At 42.3% G+C, this 12,893-nt stretch overlaps 1 protein-coding gene across 1 annotated transcript in view; it reads right to left on the bottom strand.

Moving 5' to 3' along the window:
- Positions 1 to 5,776: 5,776 nt before the first annotated feature.
- disc1 (DISC1 scaffold protein) overlaps positions 5,777 to 12,893 on the bottom strand; it is a 38,730-nt gene continuing 31,613 nt past the window's right edge. Inside the window, exons 13-14 of the mRNA XM_035606268.2 lie at positions 9,385 to 9,502; positions 5,777 to 7,376 (exon numbers count right to left, since the gene is read on the bottom strand). Coding sequence (XP_035462161.1) covers positions 7,177 to 7,376; positions 9,385 to 9,502 — 318 coding nt within the window. The 3' untranslated portion in view covers positions 5,777 to 7,176. The remainder of the gene's footprint in view (positions 7,377 to 9,384; positions 9,503 to 12,893) is intronic.

The following is a 12,893-nucleotide window of genomic DNA, read 5'->3' on the forward strand; positions in this document are numbered from 1 at the left end:
TAGGGGGATATATTGTTACTACCTAGAAATTGATAATGCTCCAGCATCAGATTAAAAAGGCCCACTCGGTGACCTCTTTCAGCTGCAATCAACACGGGCTACATAAACCGAGTCAGATGTCAACCAAGGGTCAACACGATAATCAATTATGTAAAAAAGACCTTACATTGATAACATTAATTCCAGGTCACATATAGGTCACCAGGAGCGATGAAAAGAAACATCTGGCAGGAACAACTGACATGTTTCAGTGTTGCTAAGGGCAGGTGGAAAATAATAAACAACACTTCTCCTATAGTTATGATAAAGTGGTCAACATAGATCCGTTTATACAACATATCAGGCAGACATTGCCGTCCAGCTCGCATGGGAGTTCCCCTCTTTGCACACAAGTACACTAAAGTCTGTTAAATTTGCAAAAGCATTTTATTTTGTCGTCCAATATGCATGTTTAGCTGTAAATACATGCATCTTAGTGTTTTCCATACTCTCTAATAGTGCATCATGTTAACTTGTCATAAAATGACACTATTCAAAATCTATTACCAAAAGAAGGTTTGGAGCTTTGAGGATGACAATAGAGTGACACGAGTGCAAAGCATTCATACAAAATTCAGAATAAAATTCTATTATCTTTTTGAATGACTAATGGGAAAAATTAACAGCATTCAATGAGTGACTTAAATACCAACAGCATAGCAAAAGTCCACAAAGACCCTAATAAGTCACATCTTGGACCATCATATGGTGATTTAAAATCATAGTCTTTAAACCTGCATTGATGGATTTTTTATTAATTTATTTATTTATCCGGTCATTTGGTGGCAGACCAATAAGCAACTCTGGCATAGTATCACCCTCTATCGTTAATATGGCAAATGTATTAGAAAACAAACCCTTTTTTACACATACAGCACTGATGTTAAGTTCAATATTCACTCTACTTTTAGCTCTGTTTTGGCCTCCACCGACTCTTGCGGGAAACGTCTGGCTTTTTAACTTATAAACACTCTGCCATGTTCCTCAGCTTGTCGCTCTCTTTGTTTGCCGTTCGGCGACTATTTGGGAGCTTATTTCCAGCAGCTGCTGCAGCGAGCAACCAGGCTAATGAGAGCGGTGGGAGTGAACCAAAACAGTAAAGTTGCGGGCCATAAAACCGAAACACTAAAAGGTGCAATAAAGCCCCATAAATTCTAGGAGAGCTGCAGAATCTGTAGGTTTATGTGCAAAACCTTTCACGTGACATATATTCATGTGATCAAGCGTTAATAGGAAAATATTGATTAGTGCAGCTTTAAGCATTAGGTCTGTTTTATGGAGAGAAAATGGTCATAAATCTGTATCACCAGATTTTCAAAAAGACCTTTTTTTCCCAGAATATCTTGTCTGCTCTCGATTAGAACACGTACGTTCATCAACTATAGATTCTAAACAATGGCCAAGGACAGGATAGATTTTGCAGAAATGAGGTTCCCTTCTGTTAGAATTGAGTTTCCTGTAAGTGATGTGATGTGGATCTGTGAAATTGTTTAACACGCGTTCAGATTGCTTGGTATTTGTTTGATTGGTACACATTTGTACCTTTAACCCTTTTCCACCAACCGGCAGACACCAAACCTTGCACCGTTATGAGTGTTTCATATCAAATATAAACTGGTTTTGCAACCTGAAAAGTTGGTTCGGTTTTGTTGAGGGTGACAAATATTTGCAATAGCAGCACAAATGCTTGCGGGTGATTGATCTTCTTGCTGCTACTGTTCACTTCCTTCGTGCATCCTTCCGTTGTGTCTTCCTTTGAGGTCGTGTCCACGATTACAGTGGTTCTGCTCAAATTGGTGGAAATGCAGGTCGGTTCGCTAGGCGGCACCAAAGTTCAAATAACCCTGAACAGAACCGGTTCAAGGGGCTAAAAAAGCTAAAGGGGGGCTTATGCTAAAAAAGTTTTACGCCTAGAGCAGCTACAGTATGTAGCTTGGAAGATAAAGTGACTGGTAGCCCTGGATTCAGAACCACACCCAAAACACTGAACGTCACACGCTGCTGTTAAGTCACATCCCCTGTGGGCGCGGGCTGGTCTAGACAGACAGACGGACGACGGCGGAGATCTCACATCACCAGCTGCCTCTCCAGGACAGAAGCTCCTCTATGTCTCATTAGGCCAAACTGGCAGCGCAAGTGAAAGGCAAGAGCGCCGTGCGCCCGGCCTCCCACGGCAGAAACCTCCCCATCACTCCCAGGAGCTCTCATTACTTTTCTCACCTCCCCTCTGTCCCCCAGCCCCACTGCTAAAGGCAGCCAGCTCCATCCATCACATCTATCGATCCTGCCTTCCCCTGGTGTGGTACCTGTCTGTTTTTTGGACTAAGTGGGAAGGATGGCAGAGCTGCCCTGATATTTCAGCTTTCCGAGTGACAGCCATGTCCCCGAGGGACGTTGCAAGGTGAACCAGTGGCTGGGCTTCTTGGAGGAAGTGCCCCTCCGTAAATCTAAATAAAGGTGCTCTTCCCGGAGGAATTACATTTTTACAGCCTGGATATTAAAGTGATAATCTGCTCTCTGTTGCTTCCACTGCTTATTTTTTTTAAAAAGCGACTCCTCTTGATACCTCACATGAGGGAGCAGCACAAACAGCACTTTGGCTCAAATGAGCTTTTCTTCAAAAACACTGACGTAGTCGTTTTCGAAGATTTTGACAGTGATGTTTCACACAAGAACACGGAAATCTTTTTAAAGAGACTTGATGGCATGTCGCACAGTGTAGAGTTCCCCCTTGACTTTGATCTTCTTGCTCGGATGTTTTTTTGGCAGAGAAGCAAACAGGCTTTTAAGCTAGTTGCCTGAGAGGAAGCAAGTTTTCGAGCAGTCTGACACGGGCACTTGTTCTTGTAAAAATGGTGTTTTCTAGGGGGATTTGCTTTCTTGTCTTCTTCCGGCTTCAATTATGTATTTAAATATAATTTATGTTTTCTGTATTTTACATTCAAGCAGGTTTATATTTCTGTATTAAGGGGGTTGCTCACGTTGAAGACAACAACATTTATGAAATACCACATCAAGGAATTTGAGAGGAGACACTGTAATAATGTCAGTCTCTTCCATGATACATCTGTAGAGCTCCTTATTGTTACTTTTGAATATTTTCAAAGTTCTTGTAATTCATATGCTGACTGCCTAAGTACTTCAGTGATATATTTCAAACTGAAACTGTACAATACGTACATCACTTATTGCATGTGAGAGTTGTCATCCTGGGAAAGCACTGAAAGGAAAATGAGATCTGAAACATTGGTGATTGGTTAAATCCCTGTTATGATGTATGTTCTTCTATAAAAATTATATTAAAGTCGGAGCTCATTATTGTCACAGTTCTGCTAATAAACATTCCTGTTCTTCGACGGCCTCTGTATAGCAGCCCAGTCCCCGTCGTCTGCAGTACTAACAGACTCTTTTGTCATAAAGGCATATCAGACGCCACATGCTCGAATCATCAGAGATGTTTTAATAGGAAATGGGATTTTCTGTTATTTTTTCCTCGGGCTTTTGCTGCTCAGATAGCTCATATCCAGGCTGTGCATTATTCCAAGTTCAGACTGTATAATTAAATATGCAAATGAGTAATTTCTGACTCGGTTGCTGGAAAAGCAGTAAGTGTCTCTCTACATTTGCACGTTGCACACACACCTTTCACTCCTGTTCTCTTAATCTCCTGTGTTTCTCCAAAAGGGGCATTACGGTTTATCAACTGTAATTTCTAAAAGGACCACTTTGTAAATTAGATGTATTAAAATGATGACGAAAATATCCTTTGCATCTCTGAGAGCATTTTTCTTCCAATCCTGTGATTTTCTCACACAGCCATAAGGGATGGAAATAGGTCTGCATCTGAGGAGCTTGCAGCTCCCACCGGTACCGTGTTCATAATTATGTGTGATTTTCAACGTCAGCAGACAACAGGAAAAAGAGTCAGACAGGCTATTTCCTGTGTTCTCTGCTCAATTTGCTGTTTTTCACTTGTGGCACACTTGTACTTACTGGTTTGAAAATAAAGTTGCTGAAACTTTTAATTAAATGATTCAAAGTGCTTATTTCATTCCATTGAAAATTTATTCTGGATTTAATTGTTACGCTGAATTAGTTCAACAGTTGGTAAAGTGCAGACAGAATTTGAATGACAACCAATGGAAAGAGTTAAAAAAAAAAGAAAGAAAAAAAGGCCAGAGGCAGACAGCGGTTCATTCCGTGTCCTATTTTGCTTTTAACACACACGCACCGCCCCCCCCCAGGAGAGTTAACTTCACTGACTCATTGACCAGAAACGACAGTCGCTCACACATGACAAAGGTGTCAGTTGCAGAGGAGGATGCAGAAATCTCTGCGGATGTGAAAAGGCAAAGACTACAAAAGAAAATCTCAATTTGCATTCATTAGTGCCGTTTGTGACTCTGGCTGAAGTGATGCGAGAGGAAAAGCTGCAACACAATATATGATTCTCCCACGGCTCAGAGAGTTTGTACATGTACCTGTCAGACAACATAACAACTGAGCAGGGACTCAAATAAACAAATTCCGTTCCCCGAAACCAAATCCCCTGGTGCAGACACACTCCTGAAATCATTCATTCATTCATATCCAGGCAAGAATGATTTTTTCGTAAATCCGCTATGGAATGGAACAGCATCACTTGAATTTGCGAGTCGTTTTTCGCCTGTGAGACATCCTTCTATTCTTCATTACATTGAAAGCAGAGTGAATACACTAAATCAATTAATCATTTAATATGAATCCACTCCACTTAGCATAAATATCAATGAACGTTTTTCTCTATAGAAACAGCCTGTCCCGCCAATACCTACTGTAGTAACCTAGCGTTAAATCCAAGGCCATGGGAGTTTCACACAATATTCCTTTATGAGATTAAAGGTTGTGTGAAAACGAGAAGCCTGTTAGTATTTTTGCCGAGCAGGAAAATAAGACTTGACTGGAGCAGCAACAGAAACTCTGAGGGGCACACATGGAAAATGTGAGGACAGAGAAAAGATTAGAGTGATATAATCTGTGCTACTGTGCAATGTCGAAGCATCCAAAGTGATGAGACAAAGGACCCTCAGCTGCATGTTGCCCCTTTTTACACGAGGAAACATCTCACCCCGCTACAGTAAATCTGCCTGCTGAAAAACCATTGTCTCCATGGCCATTTCATGAGCAGAGCTGCCACGCGGGGCACGGTGTGGTGCGAGCGCAGATTCAATTATGAGGTAGGGGCGTTTGGCAGAAAGGTGTAGGCGCTGTCTGTACGCTGCCTGAGGCTGATCGATGTGGAGACTGCCGTCCTGGCAAGTGGTTTGCAACCTGGCAGTCATGTGAGAGAGGCCCATTGTGCTGCCGTGGAAAAAAACCCTGAGCACTCAGCTGTGTTTACACCCCGGAGCACGACACGGCCGACACGCCCCTGCGGATGCCTCAATAGCCCCCCTGCTCCAAAAAACACAGGGCAGAATCAGATGGAGACAAAGCAACACCATCCCGCTTCCCCCGCCATGTCCTCCGTAAAGCTGCCTCCCAATTAGCCACACCGCCGCTGCCGAGGTGAGATAACAATAGAGGGGCCCATGTTTCCCCTAAAGACCTCACTAGAGAACCTTTATTACCGTATTGATATCTCCTACATGTCACCACTGCCCTCACTTGCCTGGCAGCATGCCCGCACATTTTATATGAGGGGAAATCACCAGAGGGGTTGTAACTCGATACGAGAAGAAAACAGCGGGACACAACATTAGGCCGAATGGTACATGCTGTAATTAGTGAGGTGATGTAAAGAATAAATGTATGATACAGTGAGTTCAAGCTGCACAGTACTTCTTTTAAGTGATTGATGGGTCAACGTCAAGTGACGCCCGGTGGAATGAACAAGTATATTTTGAGTTGACACAAAAAAATAAAAAATAAAAAACATAATCCTTGTCAGATAAAATTATATTAGAGACAAACAAACAAACAACAGTTGCAAATACTCATTTTATGTGCCCACTGATATTTGATCCTTCAGTTTTTTTTCTAAATGCAGAAGACACAAATGTGATAGATAAATATCTATAGTACAGAGCATCTCTCCAAGCATACACTGCTAGGGAGGGAAATAAATCTAAATATTGCATTTTCCACACACACACACACACACACACACACACACACACACACACACACACACACACACACACACACAAAGTGTTCAAGTTAGCTCACATTCTGTAGCACCACAAATTAGTTATTCAATGGACAAAATGACATAAGTGAGCAAAAATACAAAATGACTATATGTGTATAGTTTGTGCAGTAAAAGATGCTTAAATTGTCCACTTGGCAAAAATTCTAACAAGTAGTTTCACCAAGTGAATAGTCATTTTTCAGCTTCAGTTTGATTATCTGCCTTGCTGTTTAAAAAATAAAAAAGTACTATTATTCTTTTATTCATGCCACTGAAATTCAAATGTTGTAACTTTCGGAAGAAGAAATAACACAATCTTAATAAATTAAATTCAATGTTGCTCAATGCAGTACACTCTGGACTTTTGGTAATGCAGAATTATGTGGTCTGGGATTGAGCATTACTTTCTGGTGGCTAATGTAATCTAATATTAGCAAACACTGTAGTGGTAGATATGGGTCAGTCAGTTCACTGACTGTATGGATTTTCTCTTTGTGAACTACTTTTTTTTTTTTTACATAATTCATTAACTTCTACTTGTGTCTACTTGTGTCCACAAGTTGCTGTGTTTCAGCAAAAACTCAAATAATGACCAAAAATTGATTGAAAAGCTGAAGAAGGAGAAAAATAAACTAATTGTTCAGCACTAGGACGACATGACACGAAAACCCGTGCTCTCTTTACCTGTTTTAAATTAACGCTGGCAAGATTTGAGGAACTTCTAAAATGTGCATTAAAATTGATATAAAAAGCATTGAAATGAAAATCCTTCATATGTTTTTCCATTTGTGGATAAAATGTTACACAGACTTTGTACTGGAAACTTTCGGCAGTACCACAGAGGCTGGTTGTTTGCGTGAGGACTCATAGTAAATGGATATGGGGTCACTTCGACTGCAAAGCCGGGGTCAGGGTCTCAAAGAGCCGGTCTGTGTGCGAGTGGTCATTAAACACCACAGGCATCCATTTCAAATGTCCCAGCTGTCACTGAAGTACTGGTCCTCCTCCTCTTCATCCTCTTCCTCCTCTTCTTCTTCCTCCTCCTCAATCCCATTTTTCATGAGGCCATCCTCTATTAACTCAGTCCCTTCCTCTTCCTCCTCTTTGAGCTGCCTGAGCATGGTCTGCAGAGTGGCTTTTACTTCCTGAACCTCGTTCTCTAAGGACTGTGCAGGGTGAGTTAGGGAAGAATCTGATTCTTTGGACATGAGCTGAGAGTCACATATTTATAAGCCTCGTGAGCGTAAACAAAAAGCATGCCGGCAGACAAATACCAGGGAGAATGTGACACTTGTGGCCCTCAGTGGTGAATGGAAATGGCAGAGGGCAGCCATAACCTGATGAAGTCATCAATCTCCAATTTGGCCATCCAATGGATTACTGGGACAGATCATCAAGTCATACCCAATTTAACCATATCCAATTCACTATTCATGAGCTCATCTCATCTGTGAGGCTTGGTGGCAAAGCGGGGACCCCAAGCAAACAGACTGCCCAGCTAAATAATTCATAAGCCATCAATGAAACCGGATAGAGGCTGTCATCGGTGGGAGGGGGATTGTTTAACCTGCTTAGAAACTCAAATTAATCGTGTGAGTGTCCAACTTAAGTGGCAAATCAAAGGGACGGCTTTGATGGCAGATGGGGCCCGATGGCTCGTTTTACTGTCTGAATGGACACAGATTGTCCTCATTCATAATTAACCAGCCGTTAAAGAGCTTTTCATGAATACTGCAGTGGGTCCTACAAGACTTTTAAGGCAAGATGATCCAAATGGGACGACGTTGACCAGAATTGAGTTGGAAAATCTTTAAAACTCACTGCCGAGATTGACCACTTTCCCCCATCCATCTTTTTTCAACCCTCTTCTCTGTGCTTGTCCATCCACCTCCTTATTTTCAGAGCAGGGATTCAATTAAGACCCTCAGAGATTGGATGTTTGATCTCCTTGTCACTATGGCAACAACAGCATCATCCCAAGTTCAGTTTTTCAATTTCCAAAATACAATAGCAAAATTGTTTTGTCCCTTCACCGTACTCGAGTGTCCGCGGCACTTTTGCACGGCAAAGATTGCCTTGACTTCCAAAAGTCAAAATGAATGACATGTGAGGACATGAAAACAGAGAGGTGGAGGGAGGCGGACCAATCCGTGTCCATCTCCATCTGCCAGGCTGCGTTGATATCACGCAGCAGTGGAGAAGCCTGCACTGACCCCTGACAGCACAGCGGCGGACGTGAATCTCTAATCAGATGTGAAAACAGTCCGACCACATTTCAACTGAGAGTGAAGGAAGTATCAAGTAAGACGGGGCTTTCAGAGATCCCAAAGCCAAATAAACCTCTTTGGTCGGAATTGGGAAAGTATTTCTGTCCGTGTTCAAGGAAGAGGAACGAGGTGTGACAGAAAATAAGTTAATAAATGAACCAGCAGGTCAGGTGGAAAATTTTCTCCACCCCTGTGCTGAAATATCACCTTTTCTATCTGTCTTAATAAGCCGACAGCGATGAGCGGGAAAGTGGAGCGAGAAAAACACACTAATCTATTTCCAATCAGCTTTCTAATTAGCACGGAAAATGATGTATTGTGACCTGTAATCAGCCTCAACAGTTTCATTTGATTCATTATCATGGATATTGCAATTTCCTCCGAGCCAGTACCAGCAAGTGGAAGTGAGCGGACGGAAGAGGGAGGAGGGGGCGAGGGGAGGAGAGGAAGGGAGGGTCAGAAGGCGGATGGACATTAAGATATGATGGGAGCGGAGTCATTACACTGACATTCCTTCGTCTACCGCGGCACTGCCTCTGTCGGCCAACTTTAATCTCAGCCCATGGTGACTGCCAGCCCACATCAACGGCCCTCTAATAACCTTGCTTGGACTTTAACCATTTCATTTTCCAGTTGGGCACGTCCAGCCTGTCGGGACAAATCCTCTGATCCCCTTTTGGTTTCAGATCCCTCCCCAGATGAACCCATAATGTCAGATAAGACAGGTGTTTTGTTTTGTTTTCCTCAAAAGGTAAAGCCACCGAAAGCCAACATTAGTCAGCCTAAAGGTAGCATGGATGTGATGGCCTAGAGGAAACTAGGTCCTTAAGATGGATGAATAGAGACACACACACAGACAGTGTACAGTTTACATGATGCATGGAAATTCAGAGAGCAGTGAAAGGATATGGGTGATGGCCTGATCCCTGTTTAGTATTGCCGTCTGCAATTCATCTTCCAAGGTCATTAGTCTGTCACTGATCATCTCGCAGCGCTCTGTCAGGTCTGCAGCCTCACTGCACCCGTCCTGGCAGGAAAGGGAAACAAGGGACGAAATGATGAGTACAGAAAGGAGGGATGTAGCAACACATTAAACTGTAGGGGTTCAAATAAATGTGGTGATATGGTATTTGGGGGATGAACTAAACAAGGGGAATATCGGAAAGCAGGTGTACAACCCTTCGATTTGGGTCCTGGACTAAATAAAAGAAACATGGCCAAGGCTGTGAAACAGTGACAAGTGTTCAAAGATGGACACCGTCACAGACCGAAGATAACCAAATTGACAAAATTCTGACAGTTTCCAAAATGTAGGATTACCTTCTCACAATGCAACTACTACCAGGTTCATTGTCTCCCCCACGGCAAATCTTGCTCCACGCACTTAAGATAGTTAAATAGAGCCCACATTAACTTGTGCATCATTATACGCCACGACTACACAGATAACAAAGTTCCATGCTGTAAAATATTGTGTTACAACCTATGTCTCGTACTGTCTCATAAGAAGATATAAAAACAAAACATAACACACTGCTTATATATAATGTTGAACAGTTCCACAACTGCACTGCAGCAGTCACCGTGTTGTGTCACTTGCTGTGTTTATTCGTACAATATAAAAAACACAAATTCTCATCTGAAGTCGGTGCTGTAGACTGAAAACATATTATGATATTTTCTTGACTTGAGTTGTTTTGTTCTCCCTTTAGCCTTAGTCTTTAATAATGACTACAAATGTACTATCGTAACCATGTTTTCCTGGACTTATCTCATCTCGTTCACACTGAATCATTCACACTAAGTGGAGAGTAGCTGGACAGGCAACAGATGAGGCTGCCAAAGTCGGGTGGAGCCCCAAGGTCATAATGTACACAACGGGCACCATAGGGGGGCCGCGTGCACGACATGTGGCGGCGTACCTGCGGATCACCTGAGGACGCCGCGAGGCTGAGTGTGCGCTGGAGGTGAGTGGAGGAGCAGAGAGCAGAGCTGGCCATAATTAGAACGGGCCCCTTTCCAGACATTGTGTCCCAGTTTCTTCACACTTATCAAGCACAGAGGACACAAACACACACACACACACACACCAGGGTACACATGCGCACTGCGGGCAAATAGACAAACACACCCGCGCACGCACGCACGCGCGCACACACAGGCCCTGTGCTCTCGTCAAGCAACACACAGAAAGTCTAATCTGACTCATGGCTGCAGGTAGGAAATATCAACTCCCCGCAGCCCAGTGGTGTCAGAACAATCACCGGGAAGTCGCGTCTGTGGTCTGCGTCCTGGAATATCTCTCCTTCTCCGGATGATGTAACACCCCAAAAGAAATGTACAACAAAACAACAGGCCCGAGGCACGGCGGTGTGTGCAAGTCGTCCCTGATGCAATTAAGGAATTAACTTGGACTCAAAAGCAGAGCAGCACACAGCATGCAAGATTCGAAGAAAACTATTTATTTTTAATTTTTTTGGGGGGGCGGGGTGGGGGTGGTATGAGGCTCTTACTGTAAATGAACATGTAATCACTAACACAAGTCTGTCCTCAGGTATCGTCTTATGTGATGCTGGCTCCCCTCTCTGCCCATTCCAAGAAGAGAGATGGTCAATTTATAGATTGACTGAGCGAGTTGTTTGTCAAGGTTAGGAGCGTCTTTAGCAGATAAGAGCTTTGTGTTTGTTTGCCTGATTGATTCTATACATTACAGCCTCCGGGCAGCTTTCGTAAAGCAGGATAGAAAACAAAAGCTCATTGTGCAGAATGACTCTGTTGACGACAGCCGCTGACAGTTTGTTAGCATCATTGTACACAAGCCTTGTATAATTTTGCTCCTGGTGAGCCATGATCAAAACAATAAAAATGACTTTCTCTGCCAGCTCTGCCTTTAACAAACAAGAAGAGATTTCAACAAAATGTCCATTTGCGCAGCACGATTCCCAGGTACACATGTATCGGCGCGCTGACGCCACATGTTATTCGATGAAAAGTGAACAAAGCAGACTGCAGAAAGCACGGAGTTGAGCAATTTGTTTGGAAATTCAATATTTTGACTCATGCATGGTTATTCAAGCAATAATGAGTGAGAGGCAGCGGGTAATTGCGTATGTTCCATGGCTGCTGTAAGCCACCGGGCAGGAAACACAAAGAGACAACATTGTATCAGCATTTGGTCATAATTTATTTTGAAAAACTTGTAAAAACTTTAAAGCCGAATTCATTTTGAACTCAAGAAAACAATGACTAGCTTTTGATTCACTAGTGTCTGTTGTTCTAAGTTAGTGGATTCAAGGTGATTCATAAGTACAGTAGCAAGTCTGTCCCATTTTCATACAACATATTAACTGTTACGACATATTTATTTTACTATATTTAGCTTTATTGACCTTTTGCTATATTAGTGTACTTTAATTTGTGCAGTACTTTGTAATATTATTTATTTTTGTTTTTAAAGATTCTGATGAATGATTTTTTTATTATCTTGACTACTCTTCTTTCATTGTTGTCTTTTTAAATCATTGATTGTTTTGGTGCATAGTCTCTAAATCCACTTTTTACATCCTATGATTTATCAATCACATGTAAAACACTTTGAATTGCATTTGATTTGTTTGAAAGGTGCTATATAAAAAAGACTGATTGAACTGTAGACTATACTTTTTAGTCTACTGTTGTATGTATGTTGTAGCTACTGTACAAAAGCAGTGTGCAATGAGGTGTCGTGACACAGTCATCTCTTTCAACAATTCTAACATGGCTGATGTTAATTCACTGACATTACCATCAATGCTCCCTGATTAACACATCTTAGCGAAATCCTTGCGCATTTCGGTTTCTTAATGTCTCAATTGTTGTTTGGCACAACAGGTCGGTATGAAGAAGGGAATGTAAAGACCTTGAGAGGATAAAAGAACAATTAGGAGAGATTAAAAGAAAATAGAGCACACTTGTGCACGCACACACCAATCAATCTCCATTGTGGTACAGGGGCAGGGCAGCCGCTTGGCAGCGGCTAAGTGGAAATCATTTACTTAAAGTCATTAAGGAAAGGATAAGGAGGTCAGGCGCTCTGCAAGGCAGAGAATCCAACTCCTCCACAAAGCTTTCACAGCACCATCCAGATAGAGATAACAAAACCATTGAACAGCCGCCGCATCATTTCACTCAGCAATGCATCACTGATTAGGGCGATTGAATCGTTTTGCGTCAGTTACTTCTTCCAACATTCAATGTGATTCAAAGTTTTACGAGTTACTGTCCGAGCCCTTCCACGTGAGCAAACCTTGGCTAATCTTTCCATTCTTGCATGGCACATATTCACTTCACTTTACAATCATACTGGTGCAGTTTTATCACTCAAAAACACGTATAGCCGCGAAGCCAGAATCATGGTTTGTGAAAAGGGTTTATCAAAC

This window comes from Scophthalmus maximus, chromosome 10 (assembly GCF_022379125.1).
Source record: "Scophthalmus maximus strain ysfricsl-2021 chromosome 10, ASM2237912v1, whole genome shotgun sequence".
NCBI classification, from domain to species: domain Eukaryota; kingdom Metazoa; phylum Chordata; class Actinopteri; order Pleuronectiformes; family Scophthalmidae; genus Scophthalmus; species Scophthalmus maximus.